The 27,914-nt window shown below is 40.1% G+C and overlaps 1 protein-coding gene across 1 annotated transcript; it reads left to right on the top strand.

Annotated features, from left to right (window-relative positions):
* The first annotated feature begins 163 nt into the window (after nt 1-163).
* Nucleotides 164-27,914, top strand: LOC103503864 (vacuolar protein sorting-associated protein 35B). The gene is made up of 22 exons (XM_008468248.3): nt 164-473; nt 588-684; nt 789-912; nt 1,088-1,273; nt 20,085-20,172; nt 20,379-20,435; nt 20,514-20,603; nt 20,746-20,868; nt 21,266-21,340; nt 21,412-21,471; nt 21,867-21,983; nt 22,734-22,973; nt 23,053-23,118; nt 23,416-23,505; nt 23,844-23,933; nt 24,228-24,347; nt 24,669-24,737; nt 25,717-25,797; nt 25,988-26,095; nt 26,187-26,290; nt 26,391-26,504; nt 27,343-27,914. Exons 1-22 carry the CDS (start codon nt 381-383, stop codon nt 27,557-27,559), a joined length of 2,409 nt encoding a protein of 802 aa, XP_008466470.2. The 5' UTR covers nt 164-380; the 3' UTR covers nt 27,560-27,914.

The following is a 27,914-nucleotide window of genomic DNA, read 5'->3' as shown; positions in this document are numbered from 1 at the left end:
TTAATGATTGTGAGATTTAAGAAGGGTCACCCGAACAAAAATCTTCCATTTTTTCTTCCTTTAAGAAAAGTTTATTATAAAACAATATTACAACGAATAATGATAGCATTTGGATGTGGGAATAAAAAATGAAAGCTTAATCGGTCATCAGCCACGATTTGGCGCCAGAATAGGCAGCCGTACAAATTACTCATTACCCATCCATCTTAACGACTTCCCTTTCGGTAATTAGAGCAAAAATTTGGGGCCAAATTGTAATTATTGAATTAGCTGTCAAAATCGTTTTCGCTTGCAACAGAAAGAGGAAGGGCTCAGTCGCCGGCGAGTCTCTGCTGTCTTTCTTTCACCTTTTGATCTTCTCCGATAGAGAGAAAGAGGATATGTTATCGGTCGGAATTGAAGACGAAGAGAAATGGCTGGCCGAAGGAATCGCCGGAATTCAACACAATGCCTTCTACATGCATCAAGCCATGGTATCTCCAACTCCTTTTTTTTTTTTTTTTTTTTTTTCAAATTCAGACCTTCAATCTATTGAAAAAAAAGAAAAACCCTAATCTCTCCATTCTTATTGACGTTTGTCATCTCAGGATGCGAATAGTCTCAGAGAAGGACTTAAATACTCGGCTCAGATGCTTTCAGAACTTCGAACTTCGAAGCTTTCACCACACAGATATTACGAACTCTGTAAATTTCTATTTACCAATAAATCAATCCTTTGTGTAACGACTGGATCGGTTCCTTGAAATGAGATTTGATATATATATTTTTTGAATTTTACGTCGTCTTAGATATGCGAGCCTTTGACGAATTGAGGATGCTGGAGATATTTTTTAAGGACGAAAGCAGGCATGGTGTAACGGTCGTCGATCTGTATGAACTTGTGCAACACGCCGGGAATATATTGCCCAGACTGTGAGTGAACATTGACTAGCGTCCTTAGGGCGTCACATTTAAGCTAATTAGTAATGCGTTATCATCTTCCTTGACCTGTTGATGGCTTCCTTGTTCTGGATAGCAATGTTTTTTTCTGCTATGTCCTATCTGCATCAGTGGATTTTTCATTATTGTTTTTCCTTTCTGCATCTAGGTATCTCCTTTGTACGGTTGGGTCAGTGTATATGAAATCTAGGGAGGTCCCTGCAAAGGAGGTCCTCAAGGATCTCGTGGAAATGTGCCGTGGAGTTCAACATCCAATACGTGGTCTCTTTCTCAGACACTATCTAGCTCAAGTCAGTAGGGACATATTGCTAGATATTAATTCTGAGGGCGAAGGGTAATATGATTGCTTAGTCCGAGCTGTTTACCTTTTCATTTTGAAGGCAGACGTGCATTCTCGAATCTGATTAATTTATTTCACATTTTTACTTCTAATTTTTGACATAAACGGTTTTGATAGAGAACAGCAACATATGAAAATTTAATTGATAGAAACTAGTTTTAAAATGTGAATGTGTATTTTAAAAACTTTTAGCTATTTTAAGCTGTTAGAAATTAAAACATTATTTTCAGATGGATTGCATGAAATAAAAATGCTCTCTCCTCTCTCCTGCCCTTCTCCACCCATCAAACCATAGCCCCTCCTCCACCATGCCCACCACCACCGGTCCGCCACCTCCTCCCCTCTACCCTATTCGATCTATCCATATAGATTGAAAGACTTTCACCTTACAACCTGATGGAACTAGTGACAGTCAACGTGTGAAATAATGGAGAAAGGGAAAACTTCATCACAATTCATTTTGCATCTCTTGGAAAGCTGTCCTCCTCCCATACATTACATTACACTATGAACCCTGCAAACTACAAGTTCTTCAAAAAGTTATTGGATAATGGAGCAATCCTCTGGCTGGAAAATTACACAATAAAAATGGTTACTATGTTGAATTCACTATCCTCTACCACACAGGACGTCGGACAAAACTGTTTATTCCATTAGAGGAAAATAAGCAAGGATGGTTCTCCTTTTACTCCCTTCTTGCTGACTGTATGACTGGCCCTTCCCCACCTCCCATTAACATACATACAAGGCTGCGGTACAATCTTCCCCAACAAGCCACCTAAACATGAAGTGGTTAAGCCAATCCCCAAAATATCTGATCAAAGCTCTCCGCCACACTCTGATTGGAAATCAATGGTTGTGATACAACAACTCCAAGACTCCTGGCTGGAAATTAGTGAAGCTATACAGTCTACAATTTCATCAAAGTGCACAATCAATCCCTTCCTTGATGACAAGGCCCTTTCCATGTTTATGACGCCACTGATGCCAAATCCTTATACAACCTTGAAGACTGGACATTGTTTGGAAATTTCAATCTTCGATTCTTGGATGCAACTCTCGCTTCTTCATATCTTTGCCATCAAACGACATCTTATGGAGGTTGGATTGATGTATTTGACCTACCACCATTCTTATGGAATGTGCAGATTTTTGAGTTTATAGGCAACCACTGTGGGGGATATGTTGGATGCGCTAATCAAACTGATAGAGGGTTAAATTCCAAGCTGCTGGGTTGAAGATTCAATCAAACTCTTATGGCCTCATACTCGCTCATTTGTTACTACCTGTGGAGCTTGCTGGATTGGAAATAACAGTGAGTATTTGTGGGGTCAATGTTATGACCACCCCAAATAGATTGGCGGCAGTGGTGGCGGAAACACATGTGGTGGTGAGGGAGTCACCTTGCTGGTGGCAGCATCTATGGGAAAATCAGCAGTTACAAATGGGCATTCACACGATAAATAAAGGGGAAAAGCGTATTGTTTCCTTAAAAACATAGCCAGCTTACCCAAATTCCCATGATTTTCAGGAATTTGACTTCTCTGCAGACCTTCCTAATATGGTGGCAAATCTAGGGCACTCACGTGATAAAAAGTACAAAATCCTATTGTTTCCTTAACAGCAGCATAGCTGGCTCACCCAAAATCGCATGATTCTCAGCAGTTTGAATTTTTTGTAGACTTTCCCAATCTAGTGGCAATTAATATTCCACGTGAACAAATTCCCTCCCGTTTTCCTGCATTGACTTATCAAAATACCCTCCTAGGCATCACAAAATCACCATCACCTTCCTTTAATCAGCTATCATTGGTAATGGTTACTTTCCAAGCTGATTCATCCAATTTGTGTGAAGGATCAAAACACGTGGCAACACTAAAAACCAGCTGCAACCATTCTCTGATTTGGAAGCCTACTTGACCAGCCCTCTCTCTCTAAAAGATGATTTTGCCACTTACTTGTTGGAAGATGCCGTTTTTGGAAAAAAAACCCAGCCGAATCCAACCTCCCAATTACTATCTTACCCCCTGTCCCTATTGATTTGCACAGCCCGATACAACATCCTATCCCGTCGACACGACCTTCAACTAGCTACATCCCATCAAGATCAACAGCCACCCCTATCAGTCTTCGAGATATGGCTTCTATACTTTTGCAACATGGCTTGTGTGTCATGGCCATCCCCTCTCTTCCCCCGCCAAAGGTGAAGAAGCCTTACACCGCCAACAGTAAACGTAATAAACTATAAAGGGAACTTCAAAATCTGTAATCATCAATTTGCTACGATAAATCATCAGCTTTAGCCAATAGAGAGGGTTCTGAGGTTGCTAAATGAAGATCATCTTATGGCTTGTTCGTGGCTTGAATTCCTGGAAGAAACCGTTGGATCTCAAATCCAACACAGAATTCTCAAGAAGAGAATGAACAATTTTATTGAATCTCAATGTAAAAGACTTACAATATCGGAATCAAGAAATGAATTACGATATGTAATTCATTCACAATCAAGTTCTCTAACCGTAACCCTATCTCTCATGAGCTCACGGTAGAAACTACCACAATGAAAATATTCACTAACTAACTTTCGCTTTCTTATTGCTATTTATACTCTTCTAAGTGGTCCCCCCTTATAACCGACTCACACTAACTTATCACTTATTATTTACGTTCTTCCTTCTTTGGTATTGATGAATAATCGGTGGTCTAATAAAAACATGCCCTGGTTAAGGGATCATTTTCTCTTGCTATGACTGCAGGTGATATTGATTAGGGTCCATGCCCTTTCAGATTTGAGAACCCATGGCTCTTTACTCCATTCGTAAATTGACCTTGTGGAAACTTGGTGGACAAACAATAGGGTTGCTGGTTGGCCTGGACATGGATTGATGAAGCTCAAAGCATTAAAAATGTTCTTCATTCATGGAATAACAATCAACATAGAGAGCCTACTAAATTACCATCCCTTATCTCTCATCTCCCAGGGTTGGATAATATAAGCAACAAGACTCAACTTTCTATAGAACAATTATCCACAAGTCGTTCATTGAGGGAACAAATTGAATAATTTGTTAAAATGAATGTTAGAGTCTTGCTATCTGTTGCTGTAAACAAAGATTGACCTCTAGACCAGCTGGATATTAAGAATGTTTTTCTGAATGGAGACCTAGTGGAGGAAGTCTACATGATCCCCCTACCTGGATTTGAAGCCCAGTTTGGTCAGCAGGTATGTAAACTCCCAAAATCCCTATAAGGTCTAAAACAGTCACCTGGAGCATAGTTTGACAGGTTCACTACTATTGTCAAGACCCAAGGGTATAGTCTGGGACATTCTGATCATACTTTATTTACAAAGGTTTCCAAGATAGGAAAGATTGTTGTTCTGAAAGTGTATGTTAATGATATCGTCTTGTTTGGCGATGATTAGACAGAAATCAGTCAACTAAAGAAGAGAATGAATGATGAATTTGAAGTCAAGGATTTAGGAAATTTGAAATGTTTCCTTCGAATGGAGGTGGTTAGATCTTAAAAAAGCGTCTCCGTATCTCAGAGAAAATACACCCTTGATTTCTTGATCGAGACAAGTATGTTGGGATGTCGTTCTGCTGATACCCCTATTGAATTCAATTGTAAACTAGGAAACTCTGATGATCGAGTTCCAGTTGATAAAGAACAATATCAGCGCCTTGTGGGTAAATTGATTTACTTATCCTATACTCTTCTTGATATTTCTTTTGCTATGAGTGTTGTTATCCAGTTTATGCAGGCTCCCTATGAGGAACATATGGAAGCTGTCAACAGAATCCTGAGATACTTGAAAACGACACCTGGTAAAGGGTTGATGTTCAGAAAGACAAACAGAAAGACCATTGAAGCCTATATTGACTAAGACTGGGTAGGATCTGTTGTTGATAAAAAATCTATCTTCGGTTACTATACCTTTGTATGGGGCAATCTTGTAACTTGGAGAAGTAAGAAGCAAAAATGTTGTGGCCAGGAGCAGCACTGAGGCTGAATACCGAGCTATGAGTTTGGGGATATGTGAGAAAATTTGGCTTCAGAAAGTCCTGCTTGATTTTCATCAGGAGTGTGAGACGCCAATCAATCTATTTTGTGATAATAAAGCCACCATTAGCGTTGCTAACAACCCAATTTAATGAGATAGAACTAAACATGTTGAGATTGATCGACATTTCATCAAAGAAAAACTTGATAGTGGGAGCATATGCATTCTGTACATCCCTTCAAGCCATTAGGTTGCTGATGTTCTCACCAAGAGGCTTCTCAGACCAAACTTCAATTTTTGTGTTAGCAAGTTGGGCCTCGTTGATATTTACGTCTCAACTTAGGGGAGTGTTAGAATGAGTGGTTTTGGCCCATAGGGTTTTATGGAAATACCTTAAACCCTAATTCTTTTCCTTTTTTTATCTCATTGTGTATTCTATTTATTCTCCCTCATTGTAACTATTGTAAAATCATCAGAAAATAATAAGAACAAAAATATTGTGGTTTTTCTCCCGGTACTCAGATTTCCACATAAGCTGGTATTTCATATTTTATTGCTTTCAATACGATTAACTACTCAGGAGCACATTCAATGGCGGCAATGGTGTGAACTTAAATGGTTTGCGGAGGGGGATGAAAACACTCGTTTTTTCACCGTATTGTGTTGCCCGTAAAAGGAAAAGTTCAAATTCTGAAATTCTCCCCAGAATCGGTCGGAGCCTATTGACTATGGACAATATTGAATCTGAATTTTGCAATTTCTACAAAAATCTCTTTACTAAGAAGGTTGGTTCTCAGTTTCTACCCATAAATGTGAATTGGAATCCGATTTGAATAGTAATGCTGCTGATCTTGAATGCCCGTTTTCTGAAGAGGAGGTTTTCTTGGCTATCTCTTCTCTTGGTGCTAATAAGTCTCCCGGTCTTGATGGATTTACAGCAGAATTCACAGAATTTTTCTGGACTACTTTAAAAGATGACATTATGAATATGGTCAGTGATTTTTTTGACTCTAGAATTATCAATGCCTCCCTAAATGAAACCTATATTTGTCTCATTCCAAAGAAATTGGATGCTAGAATGGGTCTCTGATTATCGGCCGATCAGCGTGTGCTTACAAGATGATTGCTTGGGTCTTAACGAATCGATTGAAACAGGTTCTTCCATCTACCATTGCTTTAAATCCGCTTGCTTTTGTTGAAAATAGACAGATTCTGGATGCATCCCTTATGGCTAGCGAATTGGTGGATGATTGGTTTCATGATACCAAGTAAGGTGTGATTGTTAAACTTGATCTTGAAAAAGCTTTTGATACGGTTGATTGGACTTTTTAGATACAATTCTCCATGCTAAAGGCTTTGGAAGGGTTTGACATAAGTGGATTCATTGATGTGTCTCTAATGCAAAATTTTCCATTATTATTAATAGTAAACCTCGTGGTGAAATAGTCCCTACTCGCGGCATTAGACAAGGTGATCCCCTTTCTCCTTTTCTTTCTATATTGGTTGCCGATTGCTCAAGTCGTCTGTTGGACCAAATTGCTCAAGTCGTTTGTTGGACCATAGTCTATCAAAAAATCTGGTAGCCACTCACCTCATTGGTGCTTCGAGTTTTATCCCGAATCACTTGCAATTTGCCGATGACACTTCGCTCTTTTCCACCACTGACCACGCTGCCGTTACATGCTTGTTTGAGGTTATTCATGTCTTTGAACAAGCTTCTGGTTTATCTATTAATCTCTCTACAAGTGAGCTCCTTGGCATTCATATCTCTAATGATGATCTATATTGGATGGTGACTGTTTTTGGGTGTAAGAAGGGACTATGGCCAACTTCTTATCTTGGCCTTCCCCTTGATGGCAACTCTAAATCAATAATTTTCTAGCAACCAATTATTGAGAAGTTCCATCCATAACTGGAAATATGCCTAAATCTCCATGGGTGGTCGTCATACACTTATTCAAGTCACCCTTTCAAGCTTGCCTACTCATTACTTTTCTCTTTTTCATGCCCCCAATGATGTGATTAATTGTTTGGAGAAACTGATTCATGATTTTTTTGGAATGGTTTATGTGATGAAAATGGTATGTATAACGTTAATTGGATTACTACTTAGTGCCCTAAGCTTCTTGGTGGTCTTGGCATAGGCAATTTTCATCATTGAACTTCTGCCCTTTTGGCGAAATGGATACGGAGGTTTTTACATGAGCAGGATGCTTTGTAGCGTCAGCTCATTGTTGCTAAGTACTATTATCCCTATTCCTATTGTGTTTGGCTGACTATTGTTAGAAGGTCATCAAAGTCCCTGTGGAGCTCCATCTGCCATACTATTGACCTTGTATTTTCTAGGACTCAACATTGCCTTGGTACGGGTGACACTATCTCTTTTTGGCAAGATCGATGACATGATTGTGGTATTCTCTTTGTGATTTTTCTTTGGTTGTTTCGTCTCTCTTGTACTCCTGATATTTTTGTTGCTGAAGCGTGGCTTGCTGATTTCGAGACTTGGGACTTGCACTTTAGACATAGTTTTACTTATCATGAAATTCAGGAATGGGTACCTTTGTTACTATTTTGTCTTCTACCAGATTTCATATGGTGCCTGATTTTTGGAAATGGACTATAGACTCCTCATCTATGTTTACTGTGAAATCTTTGATTGATGACTTGACAAGTATTCTTGAGCCTTCTGAAAGGGATTTTTATTCGATCAATTAGATGGATCACTTTCCGAAAAAAATTAAAATTTCTCTTTGAGAGCTTAGTCATAAAGCTATAAACACTGCTGATCATATTCAGCGTTATATGCCTTATATGTCTCTTCTCCTTCTTGGTGTATTATATGTTGTGCTAATGTTGAATTCCCTGCTCATCTTTTTATTTATTGGCCTTTTGCTCGACAATTTTGGGATCTCATTTCGGAGGTTTTTGGTTGGTCTACTGCTTTGTCCACTGACATTTCGGACATCCTCAACTCTCTTATGGTGGTTCACCCTTTTATTGGTTGCAAGAAGGTTATTGTTCTTTGGGGTTCACCCTTTTATTGGTTGCAAGAAGTATTGTTCTTTGGGCTTGCTTTTGGACTTTATGGGGCGAGCGTAATAGGCGTCTTTTTCAAGACTCTTTTTCATCTTTTAGTTCTTTTTTTGACATGGTATTGTCCTCAACCTTTTATTGGTGCAAAATTGAGAACCCTTTTAAGAACTTTTTTTTGGTCTTAGTTGCCCATTGGTGTGTTAGGATACCAGAACTTCTTAGGATACTCTTTGATTTAACTTGCCAAAATGTCAAACAAAATACAGCAAGATTACTAATAGTAATTCTCCTCTCAGGAAAATACTCAAGAACACAACACAAAATCACAAAAACACACTCTCTGTTACTTCACCACTACACCACACAAAAACTTACTCCTACAACCCGCGAAATGGCTTATTTATAAGTCCAGCCCTTCTGCGCAGCAACGGTCTTCTGCCCTTTCTTCAGTCTGCCTTACTTCTTTCTTCAGGAGGGAGCAGCCCACCTTTTGCCCGACATTTGTCCTTTGTCCTGCCTGCTCCCTTTTTTCCATTCCACTACTAACTAACTTGTGGTCCCCCCTCCCCCTTTGGCTGGTCCCAGCTCCTTGCTTTCCTCACCGTTTCCACGTGTCCCCTTGTCTTTCTTCCTTCTGTTATAGGTGAATAAAATTGGAGGTCTAGCATCACTCTCCTCCTCTAAATCCACCTTGTCCTCAAGGTGGAACTCAGGGAATTGTACCTTCAAATCAGCATAATTTTCCCAGGTGGCTTCGTGCGGGGGCAGTCCCTTCCAGTGTACTAGCGCTTCCCATTCCTTTGTAGCCTGATTCTTTCGATAAGCATAGATTTCCTCCGGTTGAGTGATCCACTCATGACATTCGTTGACATATGGATCAAGGGGTTGGACTTCCTTGATGTTACCTATTGCTTTCTTAAGCTGAGAGACATGGAACACCGGATGAATGGCTGCATTGCTAGGTAGTTCCAGCTTGTATGCCACGGTCCCAATTCTTTCTAAGATTCTGTATGGTCCGAAGTACTTGGGAGATAGTTTTTCATTGCGTTTCTTTCGAAGGGACGTCTGTCGGTATGGTCTCAGTTTGAGGAACACAAAATCCCCGGTTTGAAACTCCACATCTCTCCTTTTTAAGTCTGCGAATTTCTTCATCCTTTCCTGGGCCACCCGTAAGTGTTCTTTCAATGCTCCCAATATGACATCTCTGTCTCTTAGTTGCTGGTCCAGCGTGGAGTTAGGTGTTTTCATCTCTCCGTATTGGATCAATGGTGGTGGGAGTCTCCCGTAGACTGCTTGGAAGGGGCTGATACCAATTGATTCATGGTATGTTGTGTTGTACCAGTATTCGGCCCAGTGCAGCCATTGGCTCCATTCTCTTGGCTTTTCTCTGCAAAAACATCTGAGGTAGGCTTCTACGCTTTTGTTAACTACTTCGGTTTGTCCATCCGTTTGAGGATGATAGGAGGAACTTCGGTTTAATTTAGTGCCAGCCAGCCTGAACATTTCGGACCAAAAGTGGCTGAGAAAGATTTTATCTCGGTCTGAAACTATGGACTTGGGAAATCCGTGCAATCTTACAACTTCTTTGACAAACACTTCGGCCACGGTCTTAGCAGTGTATGGATGTTTCAGAGTGAGGAAATGCGCATACTTACTCAGCCGGTCTACAACTACCAGAATCACTTCCCACCCGTGTGATTTGGGCAACCCTTTGATGAAATCCATGGAGATATCACTCCAGATGGCGTCTGGGATTTCAAGAGGCAGCAGCAACCCTGCTGGAGAGAGGGCAGACGATTTATTCTTCTGGCAAATCATACATTCGTCACAGTATTTTTGAACATCCTTCTTCATTCCCTTCCAATACAATTCTCCGGCCATTCTTTTATATGTTCTAAGGAACCCCGAATGCCCTCCAAACACCGAGTCGTGATAGGTGTGCATAATGGTGGGAATTAGTATAGAAGTTTTGGATAGAACCAGTCTTCCCTTGAACTTTAGTATTCCTTGATGGCAAGTGTAACGTGGGATTTCTATGCCCTGTTCTTCTATCAATGAGATGATCTCTCGCAGGGCCGGATCCTTCCTGACTTCTCTCTGAATTACTTCCACATCCAACAAGGCTGGGGCTGTTAGTTGGTTCAAGTGCGCCGTGGGTCCTATTCTGGACAAGGCATCTGCGGCTTTATTCTCCAATCCAGGCTTGTATAGTACTTCAAACGAATAGCCGAGTAACTTAGCGATCCATTGCTGGTATTGTGGTTGTATTACTCTTTGTTCTAACAAAAACTTAAGTGATCTCTGGTCCGTTTTCACTGTGAATTTTCTCCCCAACAGATAGGGTCGCCATCGCTGGACAGCCCACACCACTGCTATCAGTTCACGCTCATACACTGGTCTAGCCCGATCCCGCATACTTAAGACTTTGCTGAAATAGGCTACCGGTCTCTTGGCCTGAACCAGCACTGCCCCTACCCCAAATCCTGATGCATCAGATTCGATTTCAAAGGGCAAGTTGAAGTCAGGCATTGCCAATACCGGTAGAGTCATCATGGCTTTCTTGAGTTTTTCAAAGGCTGCCTCTGTTTCTTCCGTCCACTTATATGCCCCTGCCTTCAACAGCTGTATGAGAGGCGCCGATATACTTCCATAGTTTTGCACGAAACGGCGGTAGTAGCCTGTAAGCCCCAGGAATCCTCTCATTTCCCTTACATTCGAAGGTGCTGGCCATTCCTTCACTGCGCGAATCTTTTCGGGATCCACCTCAATGCCCTTCATCGAAATGTAATGCCCCAGATAGCTGATCCTTGTCTTCGCAAAATGGCACTTGTCGAAGTTGGCATATAATTCGCTTTCTCTCAAAATTTCCAACACCACTTCAAGGTGTTGTCTGTGCTCCTCCATTCCCTTACTGTAAACCAGTATATCGTCGAAGAAAACAAGTACAAATCGTCTTAAGAAGGGCTTGAATACCTGGTTCATCAAAGCTTGGAAAGTTGAAGGGGCGTTGGTGAGGCCGAATGGCATTACCATGAACTTATAATGCCCCTCGTGGGTTCGGAATGCTGTCTTTTCGATATCTTCGGGGTGCATCCGAATTTGGTGGTATCCGGCTTTAAGATCAATCTTGGAAAAGACATCTGCCCCATTCAGTTCATCAAAGAGTTCCTCCACGACTGGAATTGGGAATTTGTCCGGAACCGTTACATTGTTCAGCGCCCTGTAGTCCACACAAAATCTCCAACTTCCATCCTTCTTTCTTACTAACAATACTGGGCTGGAGTAAGGGCTTGTGCTTGGTCTGATAATACCCGAAGTGAGCATCTCATCCACCAATCTCTTCATCTCCTCTTTTTGGTGGTGTGCGTATCGGTATGGTCTAACATTGACTGGATCGGCTCCTTGTTTTAGGTAGATATGATGCTCTATTCCTCGTTGGGGTGGTAGTCTGTTTGGTCGTTCGAACACATCACTGAACTTACTGATAATTGCAGCCATTCTTCCTTCCTCTGTTTCAGTGAATTGGGTGTCTGCCTCCCGATCTTCCATGTCTTCTTTTTCCAAGGCTCGACACTCCACCAGGTACCCCTGATCATCCGTATCCCAGTTCTTTATTATTGAAAGCAATTAACAACAACCCGAGACTTACGTGGAAACCCGAGAACCGGGAGAAAAACCACGATACTTTAGTTTTTATTATTTTTCTTATGAACAAAAACAATAGGTACAAAGGGAGTATAAATAGAGTACAATAGGAATAAGAAAGGAAAAGATTTAGGAAATATTTAGGAAATAAAATCTTATATTTTATTTTTTCCAAAAGTACTAATTCTAACACTCCCCCTCAAGTTGGGAGGTAAATATCAATGAGTCCCAACTTGCTAACGCAAAGGTCGAAGTGTGGTCGGAGAAGCCCCTTGGTAAGAACATCAGCAATCTGTTGGCTTGAAGGAATGTACGGAATGCATATGCTTCCACTGTCAAGTCTTTCTTTGATGAAATGCCGATCAATCTCAACATGTTTAGTTCTATCATGTTGCACTGGGTTGTTAGCAATACTAATAGCGGCTTTATTATCACAAAAAAGCTTCAATGGTGTCTCACATTCCTGATGAAGATCTGACAAGACTTTCTGGAGCCAAATTTCCTCACATATTCCCAGACTCATAGCTCTGTATTCAGCCTCAGCACTGCTCCTGGCCACAACACTTTGCTTCTTACTCCTCCAAGTTACAAGATTGCCCCAAACAAAGGTACAATAACCGGATGTAGACTTTCTATCAATAACAGATCCTGCCCAATCTGAGTCAGTATATGCCTCAATGGTCTTTCTATTTGTTTTTCTAAACATCAACCCTTTACCAGGTGTATTTTTCAAGTATCTCAGGATTCTGTTAACAGCTTCCATATGTTTCTCATAGGGAGCCTGCATAAACTGGCTGACAACACTCACAGCAAAGGAAATATCCGGACGAGTATGGGATAAGTAAATTAATTTACCTACAAGGCGCTGATATTGTTCTTTATCAACTGGAACTTGATCATCAGAGTTTCCTAGTTTACAGTTGAATTCAATAGGAGTATCAGCAGGACGACATCCCAACATACCTGTCTCGGTTAGCAAATCAAGGGTGTATTTTCTCTGAGACACGGAAATACCTTCTTTTGATCTAGCCACCTCCATTCCAAGGAAATATTTCAGATTTCCCAAGTCTTTGATTTCAAATTCATCACCCATTCTCTGCTTTAGTTGACTGATTTCTGTTTGATCATCTCCAGTCAAAACAATGTCATCCACATAAACAATTAGAATAGCTATCTTTCCTGTTTTGGAAGCCTTTGTAAATAAAGTATGGTCAGAGTGCCCTTGACTGTACCCTTGGGACTTGACAAAGGTAGTGAATCTGTCAAACCATGCTCTCGGAGACTGTTTCAGACCATATAGAGATTTTTGGAGTTTACACACCTCCTGACCAAATTGGGCTTCAAATCCTGGTGGGGGGCTCATGTAGACTTCCTCCACAAGGTCTCCATTCAAAAAAGCATTCTTAACATCCAGCTGGTATAGAGGCCAATCTTTGTTCACAGCAACAGATAGCAGGACTCTAACAGTATTCAATTTAGCAACTGGAGAAAAAGTTTCCGAATAGTCAATACCATAGGTTTGAGTGAACCCCTTTGCAACTAACCTTGCCTTGTGTCTATCAAGCGTACCATCTGCTTTGTATTTGAGAGAGAATACCCATTTGCATCCTACAGTTTTATGTCCCTTGGGTAGAGCACAGATCTCCCAAGTTCTATTCTTTTCGAGAGCCTTCATCTCTTCCATAACAGCATTCTTCCATTCAGGACACTCTAGAGCAGTGTAGATATTTTTCGGTATTATGGTAGAGTCAAGGTTTGCTGTAAATGCTCTAAACTGTGGAGAGAGATTATCATAGGAAACATAGTTGCAAATGGGATGTTTAGTGCATGATCTGGTACCTTTTCTCAATGCAATTGGAATGTCAAGAGAGGGATCATACTCATCAAGTTTTCTTGTATGACCCTGTTCAGCTTCATCGTTACTGGTTTCTATTCTCACCTCAGTCTCATCATCACGGTTCTTTTCTTCCATATTTTCAAGAACAGCAACATCAGACTTGTCATTCTCACTCATTGTATTATTAGTACAAGGTTTTGTAGGGTTTTCCATACCTTGGTCTCGAGGAGGTTCGAAATTTTGGACTGGAGCCGGCGGTTGACTAGTAGGGGACCCAACTTCCTTTCTGAGATTCCTCCTGTAATATGTTTTCCAGGGAACTTGGTTTGTGGGTAAGATTATGGGATGAGGATCAATGTCAGACACGGTAATAAGAGTAGGTTCAATAAATTCAAAGGTGTTGTTAGACTCTTCACTCACATTCTCCCCCTGAAGATGGCTAACAGGAAAGTATGGTCGGTTTTCACAGAAAGTAACGTCCATAGTGACAAAATATTTCCTAGACGGCGGGTGAAAACATTTATAACCGTGTTGGTGAAGGGGATACCCAACAAACACACAGGCCTGAGCCCGAGGGGTAAATTTGGTCTGATTAGGGCCGAAATTATGGACATAGGCGGTGCACCCAAACACACGAAGAGGAACCTCAGAAACAAGACGAGTAGAGGGGTAAGACTCCTTAAGACAATCTAAGGGAGTCTGAAGGTGGAGGATACGAGAAGGCATTCTATTGATTAAGTGAGCAGCTGTAAGAATAGCATCTCCCCACAGATATGATGGAAGGGAAGTGGAAAGCATAAGTGAGCGGGCTACTTCCACAAGGTGTCGGTTTTTTCGTTCGGCCACTCCATTTTGTTGAGGAGTGTAGGCACATGAGGTTTGGTGAACAATCCCCTTGGAGGCTAGAAATTCACTAAGGTTATGGTTTTGGAATTCCCGACCATTATCACTTCGAAGAATTGCAATTTTTGTATGAAATTGTGTTTTGATAGTATGATAGAAGTTTTGGAAAATGGATGGAACCTCGGATTTATCTGAGATAAGGTAGACCCAGGTGAGACGGGTATGGTCATCAATGAAAGTTACAAACCACCGCTTTCCCGAGGAGGTGGTGACCTTGGAAGGACCCCAAACGTCACTATGGATGAGGTTAAATGGTTGTGTAGGTTTATATGGTTGTGAGGGAAAAGAGACTCGATGTTGTTTTGCCCGGATACACACATCACAAGATAGAGAAGAGACATCAACTTTAGAAAAAAGGTGGGGAAATAAATGTTGCATATATGTAAAGTTTGGGTGGCCCAGTCGAAAATGCCACAACATACAGTCTTGTTCAGAAGTGCTAAAGTAGGATGACAGTAAACTAACCCTAGACAAACTACTACATGAGGTATCATCATCAAGGATGTAAAGTCCCCTGCTATGCCGGGCAGTGCCAATCGTCCTCCCCGAGCTCATGTCCTGAAAATAAACCGATTCAGGTAAGAAGATAGCTTTACAATGCAACTCACGAGTGATCTTGCTTATAGATAACAAATTGTAAGACAGTTTAGGGACATGCAAAACATTCTGGAGAGCAAAACCGTCAAAGGGAACTATTTGTCCTTTGCCAGCGATCGGAGCTAGAGAGCCATCGGCTATTCGGATTTTTTCATTACCGGCACACGGGGCATATGAGATAAAGTGTTCTGAAGAACCTGTCAAGTGATCTGTAGCCCCCGAGTCTAAGATCCAGGGATTCTTCCCATCAACGCTAATAAGCCCAAGGGACTGAGGCATACCTGACTGAGCAATGGCACCCAGAGTAGGAGTCTTGGTCTGGCTCACAGTAGGATCAGTTGATTGAGAAGTGCTAGCAGGTGTAGTCTCACTAATGTAGGCACGTCCTGAGTTCTGTTTCTCGTTGGAGGACCGTTTCTTACCTCCTGGGGGACGACCGTGGAGTTTCCAACACTGATCCTTGGTGTGCCATTGTTTCTTGCAGTGCTCACACACAGGAATTGACTTCCCATTATTCTTGTCACTGTCATGATTTGAGGACCGAGCGCTAAAGGCTGCGGAGTCAATGGTAGGGGTAGTCAATACACCCATGGCATTAGTGCGATCCTCTTCCAGGCGGACTTCAAAACAAACTTCCATTAGGGAGGGAAGAGGTCTTTGTCCGAGTATACGACCACAAACATTATCAAATTTGGGATTAAGTCCTGCAAGGAAGTCATAAACACGGTCAGCCTCTTCAAGTTTAGCATATTGTGTACTGTCATTTGGTGTGTCCCAAACTGTCTCTCTGCACAAATCCATCTCTTGCCAGAGGAGAGAGAGCTTGTTAAAATAGGTAGTTACGTCCAAGGTCCCTTGTTTGCAATTATGGACCTGTTTTCGCAGTGTATATAACCGAGAGGCATTCTGTCGTTTCGAGTAAAGGGTCTGAGTTGTATCCCACAAATCTTTTGCTGTGGCTGCATATAGTAAAGGCTTGCCGATCTGTGGTTCCATACTATTAATCAGCATGGACCGAATAAATGAGTCCTCTCCTTTCCAGAGTCGTTCCAAGGCGTCTCCCGGTGGAGGACGTACAGTCTCTCCAGTTAAGAATCCGAACTGGTATCGACCTTCGAGGAACATCTTTATTGATTGGGACCAAGAAAAATAATTTTGACCATTTAATTTTTCGCCTGAAAAATTCCCTGTAGACGAACCCAAAGAGCCAGTTATATAATTTGACTGTGAATTAGGGAACGAAGTTACCGGGTTCTTGGAATACATCGGCAACTCGGTTGGTTTGGAATGCGTTGAAGATTCGCTCGCTTCAATGTCCGATCTGTTTTGGGGTTGATCAATTCCGTTACCAGAAAACAGCGGTTGCTGTAAAGGGTCAACGTACAGCTGCTGCTTACTGTACTGATTTGACAAATTTACGGTTGAGGGATGCTGTCCGGAGCTCGTAGACGGCGCATGAGGATGCGGATGGCCGGAAGGGTTTGACGGCTGGACATCCGACGGTGCGTAGAAGGGAACGGGATGGGCGGTGACGTGAAACGGCGGCGGCGCGTGGGCCCACGCGCCGGACACGAGCGGCGCGTGAATCAACTTCTGGTCAGACGGCGGCGCGTACGGCTGCGGAACCACTCCCGTTGGGTAGATCGGCGGTTTCTGTAGGTTCTGGAGCAGTTTCTCCATGGCGGCGGCGACGGCGGCGTCCACGGCGGCGGCGATTCCGGCGGCGGCGGCGGCGGCGGCGGCGACGGGTTCAGTTTCGATCTGGGTTTCTCCTAGGTTATTTTCTAGGGTTTCGTTATTGCTTTGCTCTGATACCATATTGAAAGCAATTAACAACAACCCGAGACTTACGTGGAAACCCGAGAACCGGGAGAAAAACCACGATACTTTAGTTTTTATTATTTTTCTTATGAACAAAAACAATAGGTACAAAGGGAGTATAAATAGAGTACAATAGGAATAAGAAAGGAAAAGATTTAGGAAATATTTAGGAAATAAAATCTTATATTTTATTTTTTCCAAAAGTACTAATTCTAACATTTATCATCCCCTTGAGGCTGACTTGTGTTTTCGTGAGGCTCGGGTCCCCTTTGATGATTACCTTGTTGCCCTGTTCAAAGAAAGTTAGTATCAGATTTTTCCAATCAACCTCGGTGGTTCCTATCGAATGTAGCCATTGCATTCCCAAGATGGCGTCGACTCCTCCCAGCTCCAAGGGCAAGAAGCTATCCGTGACTTTACAATCCCCTAGCCACAGTTCCACCTTATCACACACACCCTTCCCTTTTATGGATGTACCCGACCCTAGTATCACTCCATAGTTGGGTGTTTCTTTCATTGGCAGCTGTAACTTTTCCACCAATTTCTCAGCAATGAAGTTGTGGGTAGCCCCACAATCTATCAGGACGACTACCTCTTCTTTTCCCAACTTCCCTTTTACCTTCATTGTTCTCGGATTTGTCAGGCCCACCACCGAGTTGATAGACAATTCTATGTTCAAGTTTTCCACGCCCTGTACGTCCGGTGGTTTTATCTCTGTCTCGGCATCGAAATATTCTTCCTCTATGATCTCTAACTCTTCCCCACTCTCCTTCACTAGTAACATGCGCAATTCCTTGCTGTCTTTAGCTTTGCACCGTTGCCCTGCGTGGTACTTCTCCCCACATCGGAAACATAGCCCCTTCTCCCTGCGGGCTTGAAATTCGGCATCCGTCAGCCTCTTCGTTGGCCCTTCACGTCGGTTTTCCCCAGTTGCTACTTCTCTCAGCGTAATGGTCCTCATTGGCCAGCCGCCTGCTGTCGCGTTTTCATTCGTCGTGGAGGGGTTTACATTACGCGTATTGGTTGTCCGCTGGGCCGCCTTGCTATCGTATGCACTGCTCAGCCCGCATTCCTTCCGGACCATCTCTCTGTTTTCTATCTTTAGGGCCATCTTCATCATTTGGGCCAGCCCAACGGGCTCCCACGTCTCCACTTCTGACTTCAACCATGGGCTCAAGCCATTCATGAATGTCTCTTCTAATACCACCGGCTGTAGAAATGCTACTGGCGCCAAATATTTATCAAACCGATTCCTATACTCTTCCACTGTCGTCTCTTGCTTAATGGTAAGGAAACGCCCCACCAGTGTGCCGTCGCAGATAGATCGGAATCTCACCAACATCTTCTGTTTCAAGTCTTGCCATCCTTTAAACGCTTCTCTCTCTTCTTGAGACCTATACCAGTCCAACGCCGGCCCGTCGAAACTGATGACAGCCACGGTTAGTTTCTCTGAATCAGATAGGTTATGTATTTTGAAGTACCTGTCGGCTCGGAATAGCCACGAGTCCGGGTCGGTCCCCGTGAAAATCGGCATTTCTACTTTTTTTAAACTTGCTCCGATCCGTCGCCGGTCCTTCCTCGGTCTTTCCTTCAACCTTCGGGTCATGGGAGATGGCGGTTATGGTCGTTTCTTCAATCTGGGTTTTGCTCGATGAGCCTTCAACCACCTGCTTACCGGGTGAGTCGTCCCGTAGGATGCCTTCCAAGTATTTCAATATCACTTGCTGCTATTGGTATTGCTTGTCAATCTGAGCATTCATCTCCGTAATCGTTTTTGACAGAAGGGAAACATTTTCCTCCATCAAGGGTAGTTTCAGGATTCCTTGCTCCACCATGTCCAGTCTCTCTTCGGTGCTTCTCGTCATCGTCGTGGGTTTTCCCAGGTAATAGTGCTCTGATACCAAATGTTAGGATACCAGAACTTCTTAGGATACTCTTTGATTTAACTTGCCAAAATGTCAAACAAAATACAGCAAGATTACTAATAGTAATTCTCCTCTCAGGAAAATACTCAAGAACACAACACAAAATCACAAAAACACACTCTCTGTTACTTCACCACTACACCACACAAAAACTTACTCCTACAACCCGCGAAATGGCTTATTTATAAGTCCAGCCCTTCTGCGCAGCAACGGTCTTCTGCCCTTTCTTCAGTCTGCCTTACTTCTTTCTTCAGGAGGGAGCAGCCCACCTTTTGCCCGACATTTGTCCTTTGTCCTGCCTGCTCCCTTTTTTCCATTCCACTACTAACTAACTTGTGGTCCCCCCTCCCCCTTTGGCTGGTCCCAGCTCCTTGCTTTCCTCACCGTTTCCACGTGTCCCCTTGTCTTTCTTCCTTCTGTTATAGGTGAATAAAATTGGTGGTCTAGCATCTTGGTGCTCTTTTTGTAATCACCTTTAGGTGCTTGGGGTTTCCCTTATTTCATTTCATCAATGAAATGTTTGTTTCTTATCCAAAAAAAAAAAAAAAACCTTTTAGCTATTACTCTGCATTTCATTCTTATGAAAAAATGGACAACCAGAATTACTTTGTATTGAAAGTAAGTAAGCTTATTTCGGAAGATACAATGGCTTGTTTATTTCATTGGAGGTTGGAACAAAACATTTCAATTTTTTAGTGTGTGATGTTAGTTTGTTTTGCAAATATGAAAGCTGAAAACAATGATCAGTTGGGAATGCCTTTTCCTAATTCCTCTTTTCTAGGAGAGGATTCAAATACTTTTTATGGACTAAGAAAAGCCTTTCTATGTATTCTTTGATCTCGTTATTTATTTGTTATTTCTTGGTGAAAAAGTTCTAATCTCTTTTGCTTCATATACATCTACGTCCCTTCTGATCAATTAGGAATGCTTTTTGTAATCATCATGGATTTTTTTATCTTTTTTTGTAATTTCATTCATCAATGAAATGGTTTCTTTTAAACAAAAAATAATGACAATACAATATAACTTTGGCTCCTGCAGAGATGCTGACACTGTCATGGAGGCCGTAGAATTTGTGCTTCAAAATTTTACTGAAATGAATAAACTTTGGGTGCGAATTCAGCTTCAGGTTTGTGGAACATTTGAACTTTTGTTCACCTTGTTTGTGTTTGTATCGTTGTATGTGCATGACACCAAAGTGCTTGCATGCCATGGAGGTAAAATGAACCATGAGGGCATGATTTTTGGCCATGCAGGTGTTATGGTGTGTGCAAATCATTCCTACACTTTGGCGATCCTGAGTTGAGGCCTTCAATTGCACTTTTTCATCTGCAGGGACCTGCACGGTTGAGAGAGAAGCAGGAGAAAGAGAGAAATGAACTTCGAGATCTTGTAAGAATTCTGAATGTTGTGAGAACTCTGCATACATTACTTCAAAAGATTATCCTTCCTCTCATATGTCTGTTCCAGGTTGGAAAGAATCTCCATGTTCTCAGTCAGATAGAGGGTGTGGACCTTGAAATGTACAAGCAGACTGTTCTTCCTAGAGTCTTGGAGCAGGTCTCTAATTTTTTACTCAACATTGTTCTGCCTAAATTGCTTTTATTATCTTTCCCCCAATATGTTTTTACATAACAAATTTTAGGAATGTTTATATTACAATACTTTCTGATTGCCTGCATTCTTCTTGTTGTATGAACAGGTGGTCAACTGCAAAGATGAGTTAGCTCAGTACTATTTGATGGAGTGCATTATTCAGGTGTTCCCAGATGAATACCATTTACAGACGCTTGAGACATTGTTGGGTGTTTGCCCGCAGCTTCAGGTGGATAACTTACTCAGTTTCTGTAAGATTTATTTTTAATCTTATTTTTACTATCATCAACGTACTTCTAATGGTTTTTACAACTTGTCCTTGATAGGCAATAATATTTTATTTGTGATATAAAAAAGAAAAAAAATGGTTGCTTGATATAGCTGGGCATGTCTCATGTAAATATAGTTTTCCATCATCTCTTTAAGAATTTTTTAAAAATAAGTAATCCCATTTGAGTAATGGGGACTCCTAGAAGTTATTTATTGGGTTTTGGACTGAGAGGAACTACAAGATTTTTAGAGAAGTCTGAGAAAGGGCAAGGTTTTAATGCTTGCTTGCGTTGTATTCCTTTTATTCTTAATTTATGTAAGTATAATTTCTTACAAAGAAAAAGCTTCATTTATAGGCAACCGTTGACATCAGGATGGTTCTATCTCAATTAATGGATAGATTATCAAACTATGCTGTTTCAAATGCAGATGTAAGTTATTAACTGTGCTCTCTCTTTCCTTGTTCTTCCTCTATATTTTTCTGAATTTTGACATATGCCAGGTAATACCTGAATTTCTGCATGTTGAAGCTTTTGCTAAGTTGAGCAATGCTATTGGGAAGGTAAAGCTTGCTTTTCCTCTGAATTAACTTCAACCATATGCACAACATTTTACTCGGAGATAATATGAAGTGGACACAAGTGCAGTAAAACATCAGTTTTAAGCATATTCTATAAATCTCATTGATGATCTAAATACCAAAAATGTAAAAACAGATCAAAATAGTCGAACTGTCATCATTTTTGTCCAACTCGACAAACTTGCTACTATGAGTGGGCTTCAGTTTTCCTTCCTCTATCCAAACATGAGATACAATATTTTATTACAGTTATCATCTCAAGTGTTTAATGCAAGCTTCTGTTTACTTGCTTCCTTCTGCATGTCTCATGCATATGTTCTTTATGTTGAAACTGCAAAATTTCTTGGCAGGAATTGACCACACATAATTTTTGACAGGTAATAGAAGCACAGGTTGACATGCCTATTGTTGGAGCTATAACATTGTACGTCTCCCTTCTGACATTTACCCTTCGTGTTCATCCAGATCGGCTTGATTATGTGGACCAAATATTGGTAATCTCCTTGCCTTTCTTCAATGCCATATTGACCCCAAAAGTACTATTTAGATGGTAGGCACACTGTTACCTCTTTTGTGCCCCATGGCATGAGGTACTGAAAGAATCGGGAAACAAGGTCACTTGAGAAGGGAATACTTAGCACACGGTAGACTTGAATATACATTCTTGACAAAAAAAATGTAAAAAAGTTTAGTATCAAAACATCGGTAAGCATATGGCAATTGAAGCATAATCATGGGGTTTGTGCAGAGAAATTTCAAATGACCGTAATTTCAAATCTTATGTTGTGTCTGGAAGTTTGAAGAAATTTAGAAACAGAAGATATTTTAGATAACTTTATTAAAAGGATGGTATTTTTTGTTCAAATTTGGACACACAATTGGATGAGCTCTTCCTCTATAGATATCTATATTTCATATTCTAATAAATGAAGAAAAAATAATTGCTTGCTACCTATTTAAATAACAAAAAATTAAGTCTGTAGCAAGTGAGGTGGTAACACAGGTGCCATCCTGCCATTGAAGTACTAAGTGGGAATATTTATACAAAAAGATTGAAAAACCAAGAAGTTGTCATGGTTGCTATGTGTGTGCATTGCCATCGTTGCTGGCAATCCAACCTTGTCTAAAAATATAGGTGTTTACTGGCTATAGTGCTTTTCGTGTTGAAATCTCAATTCTGGCATTTATAAGACACATCCCTATATTCACATCAATTGTTTTTTTCTTTTGAATTTTTTTTAAAGGGAGCATGCGTTAAGAAACTCTCCAGCCAACCAAAGCTTGAAGACGCTAGAGCAACAAAACAAATAGTTATGCTTCTCAGTGCTCCACTAGAGAAATATAATGGTATTGTGACAGCTCTTACACTCTCAAATTATCCTCGTGTCATGGACCACCTGGACAATGCCACAAACAAAGTTATGGCCATGGTCATTATTCAAAGTATTATGAAAAATAACTCTTGCATTTCTACTGCTGACAAGGTTTGTTTACTTCTTTGTATTCTGTATCAACCTTTCCACTTGTGGATTATGCTTACCTAGTTACCGTATTCTATGATAGGTTGATGTATTGTTTGAACTAATAAAAGGGCTTATCAAGGACTTGGAAGAAGTGAGTGTCGATGAGGTAAATACAATTTTTTTCCATCGTGCTACTTTTTATTACTCTTATCTCTGTTTTACTTCTTTCTGTATATGAATTCACTCTAGACTATCATTGTACTTCTCTTATTTAATACTTTTGTTACATATGCTCCCCACTCATGTACCGATGAGCTCTTGGCACTTGATATCTGCATGTGCTATCTGTCTATATTGCCTGTTGTTTTCTTGCTTTATCCTAGCAAAGAGTACACTGATGGATCCAAAAAGGAAATAAAGTGTCTCCAGCTAATTGTTTTTCTTGCCTTTCTTTTGACAATAGCTTGACGAAGAGGATTTCAAGGAAGAGCAAAATTCTGTTGCTCGTCTTCTACACATGCTACATAACGATGACCCGGGTGAAATGTTGAAGGTAAAATTGTCATCTACGTTTTTGCTTCTGCTAATACTAAGGCTTCTTGACAAAAAGTGAATTGCAATAGCATACATCATCCGAGTATGTTTTCATTTATTTTTTGTGTACCTTCAAGAATTTAAAATGAACTGTCGTATGCAAATCAATCTTGCATTTATGTAATTGTGATGGCCACCGGCAATCTTTTGTTTAATTTACTAACACATTTTTTATTTCAGTCTCAGAAATCATAAATGTTTTTTGTTCTACTCAATATTTCTTTATGTTTGAGATATCTCAGAATTGTAACTTTGTGCATGCTAGCCTTGTTAATCTGTTCATCTCTTGGATCCCAGATTATCTGCGCCGTGAAGAAGCATATTTTGTGTGGAGGACCAAATCGCCTGCCTTTCACTGTTCCTCCCCTGATATTTTCTGCGCTCAATGTATGTTTCTTCTGTTTGATATGCAAGAAAGCTTTGTTTCATGTTTTTTTTTTCCAAGTGGTTGGAGAATTCCAATGTAGGGAATTGACTTTCAAATCTTGGTCAATTATAACCTATAATTTGCTCATGTTTCAAGTCTTGGGGTTTTGTTGAATATATCTTTCTATGACTTTTTGGCTTGGATTCTTAACTAATGATCTTTTTGCTTATGCTTGAATTTCATTTGAAGTTATTATGTTAACCAGCCTGATTATAAGATAGATACCTGTACATAACTTTCTCCCTTGTTTACAGTTAATCAGACAGTTACAAAATCAAGATGGGGACGTGGTGGGAGAAGAGCAACACGAAGTTGGGGATGAGGCAGAAGAGATGCATGCTACACCGAAGAAAATATTTCAGATTTTAAATCAGGTAATATATGTTTTCATTATGGAATAACTTTGCTGAATCTGTGATTGGCAAAGCTGGGTCCATATATAGCCAGAGAAGTTCAGTCTACTAAGCTATGTAGTAGAAACTGTTACGATAAAATGAAAGAGGTTTGCATTTATCACAAAAGAGTTCATGGTTGTGTAGTCTTCATCTGAATCCTATCGTCTATCATTGGATAAGTCAATTTAACCGTCAAAATTCAACAAAGTTATATTTTATTATTTTCTCAATCTCTTGCCTGGTATTTGTAAGCTCAGCTGCTTCAGAAATAAATTTTGGTGCTTCCTTTTTTGGCTCCAGCTTATTGAGGCTCTTTCCTCTGTTCCAGCTCCTGAATTGGCATTAAGGTTATACCTGGAATGTGCTGAGGTACGAAAATCAATGATTTGAAATATAGGTTTCTCTCAATGTAGTATCTTGAAATAATAATTTTTTTTGGATAAGAAACATTTCATTGGATAAATGAAATAAGGGTAAATCCAAAGCACCTAAAGGTGATTACAATAGAGTTTTCCAATTGGAATAAGATAAGAAGACTAAAATGCTTAAATGAATGCTTAGTGTATTTTGAGATAATAAGAACTAAAGGTGATTACGATACAGTTTTCCATTTGTATTGTTTGATCATTTTAGCATGATAATCAATTTAATGTTAAGTTAGATAATGCAACAGAAGTAAAAGAGAGAAAAAAACTGTTAAACATTTGAAGTGGTAGAGGCCCAAGGACTAGGGAATAAGAAGGAATGTCACGTTCTTTTGATTAACTTGAAGTATAGACCCGGGGCCTCGAGCCCTCCCTCAATGTTATGCTCTTTATAATATATATATATATATATATATATATTAAAAACGGATATAATATCAATGTCAAAAGATAGCCTAATGGTAAAGCTATCTCCTAGCCCTCTCTAGATCTAGGTTCAAGCCCTCATTTTTTATATTTTTTCTAGATTATTTGTATTAAATCATAAAGCCCCCTGTCAACAAAATTTCTGGATCCGCCATAGCTTGAGGTTGTTAAATTACTAATCTCCGGAAGAAAACATCTACAATAGGAATGAGAATGGTGCTTTGTTTTTTGCGTTTCCATTGCTAATTAGGAAATAGCGCCTCAGAAACTGTTATTTTGGCAGGAGACATTATGCTTTATTGCTGAAATAGGAAAAATGAATTTACACCATTCTAGTTTGTATACTGTTTTCATAGATATACAACTCCAAATCACATCATTCTGGTGATATACTGAATCCTACCATTCTGATGATCTGATCACTATATCCAAGGATCGTATCTTTGTAGGTCTAGGAGTTCCCTTCTAACTTCTATTCATTCTCCTCTATTGTTCAGGCAGCTAATGACTGTGACCTCGAACCTGTTGCGTATGAATTCTTTACCCAAGCATTTATAATCTATGAAGAGGATATTGCGGTAAATATCAATATCTATGTCTTTTTAGTTTTAGACTTTGCAACACTGCTTTTAATTTTATCTGGCTTCATAAACAAGCTCTCTCTCTCTATTCCAAAAAAAAAACAAGCTCCCTCCCTCCGATAACAAAGACTTGATGCAGTTTCCTTTCTTTTCTTTCCATTTGTTGCATAATTTATTTTTATTCTAGGATTCTAAGGCTCAAGTGACTGCAATACACCTTATTATTGGGACTCTACAGAGGATGAATGTGTTTGGTGTCGAGAACAGAGATACTTTGACACACAAAGCTACTGGGGTATAAACATTTCTTAATCTCTAGCGTTTTTGTCTAGATCGTGAGTTGTTTTCCTGTCTGATCCTGAGTTGTTTTCCTGCCTTTTTGCTAGTATTCTGCGAAGCTCCTAAAGAAACCTGATCAGTGTAGGGCTGTTTATGCATGCTCACATCTCTTTTGGGTTGATGATCCAGAGGGCATTAAGGATGGAGAGAGGTTCTTCCCTCATTCTTGATCGTTTAACTTTTGGCATTTTTGCCTCTTAGGTATCTTGGTTGTATTAGAAGAAATAACAGTTATTTTACCTCGTAAGCAGAGTTCTTCTTTGCCTGAAGCGTGCCCTACGAATTGCAAATGCTGCTCAACAGATGGCTAATGTTACACGGGGTAGTAGTGGACCCGTCACACTTTTTGTTGAAATACTGAACAAGTGAGTATCTGAAAATTTTACCTCCTTTTTATGTTCAATGATGACAAAATATAAAATGTCGAAAACAATTCTTTCCCTCAACTGGATGCTAACGGCCGATCATATTCATCTCTTATATAATCTTTCCTTTTAAAACAACTCTTTCGACAATACCACACCACCAGTAAAGTGTATAGTGCCTGAAAACGGGAGGTCGAAATCAAATGAGCATATTAAATTTAAATTTGATGACCAAGGTTGTAAACTCTTGTTGTATACAAATAAACAGAATTATAAATTTAAATGAAAACTCGAGAGCTTTTTTGTTTATACAAAGAGTTCTCTAACTCCCATGTTTTTCTAGTTCAAACTAATCATAAACTTATTTATAATATCCTTGATCAGTAGTTCCTTATTCTTCTTTTCTGTTCTTTTCTTTCCTTGTCTAAAAAGCTTTGATGACTATTTTAATGATAATTCATTAGTGTACTCGGTGGTTTTAACTTTTAAGTTCTCATTGAAGGGTAAACATGCCTCGGGGGCCGTCTGTTCCTTAGAACAAACCATATGTGAATTTAAAAATGCGCTACATTGGAAATACCTGCGAGTGAATTTAAGAATAATGTTTTTGGTATTCTTTTTGTCTTATAGAACACCAGTAACTATGTATTTGGTTCTAGTGACACATTATGTTATAACCAAATTACGAGATATGTTTTTTGTTCTAAAAATGCGCTAACCATATGAAATCCTACTTGCATTTCTCGCAGAAAGAAGGCTTGTTTTTCTCATCCTTACTCTATAATGGACAAATACTTGTATATGAATGAATGAATATATATGTTATTGGGGGTTCCAGGTACCTCTACTATTTCGAGAAAGGAAACCAGCAGATAACAAATGCTGCAATTCAAGGCTTGATTGAATTAATAACAACTGAATTGCAGACCGACTCCCCAAGTGCGAATCCTGCCCCAGCCCCAGATGCATTCTTTACTAGCACACTTCGATACATTCAGTTCCAGAAACAGAAAGGTGGTGTGATGGGTGAAAGATATGATTCTATCAAGGTTTGATTTGTTCATAAAAATGTGATCTATTCAATTTCTGTCATAAAGCTGTTTGTTTTGATTTTCTTCTGCTAAATATAGCCTCCTTTAGTTTTGAAGGAAATTCTATGTTTGTCATTCTATATATTTGCTCCTTGTATTTAATCTTTGTTTCTGATGTGGTTGGAAGGAAGGGAATGGGGAGCTTGTATCATTTGTCTGACTGACTATGGGAAATTTTAGATTCTCCTTTTTACCCCAAACATGCCTGTTTACTTGCAAAAACAATTGCAAAGGGCTCGTTTGGGACTCTTCATTATTTATTGTTATTATTTTTTGGGGGGTTTAAATACTATTTTTAGTCCATGGATTCTGAATTTTA

Source organism: Cucumis melo, chromosome 4 (genome assembly GCF_025177605.1).
Source record: "Cucumis melo cultivar AY chromosome 4, USDA_Cmelo_AY_1.0, whole genome shotgun sequence".
NCBI classification, from domain to species: Eukaryota; Viridiplantae; Streptophyta; class Magnoliopsida; order Cucurbitales; family Cucurbitaceae; genus Cucumis; species Cucumis melo.
The sequence above is the reverse complement of the archived record's forward strand: the minus strand, read 5'-3'. Positions and strand labels throughout refer to the sequence as shown.

Bases quoted from the DNA above. Each gene is read 5' to 3' on its own strand.
- LOC103503864 (XM_008468248.3), top strand. From the start codon at position 381: ATGTTATCGGTCGGAATTGAAGACGAAGAGAAATGGCTGGCCGAAGGA. The intron at 21,341-21,411 runs GTAAGTTATTAA...GACATATGCCAG, and splicing joins ATGCTGTTTCAAATGCAGAT to GTAATACCTGAATTTCTGCA. The intron at 25,798-25,987 runs GTAAATATCAAT...TTTTTATTCTAG, and splicing joins TCTATGAAGAGGATATTGCG to GATTCTAAGGCTCAAGTGAC.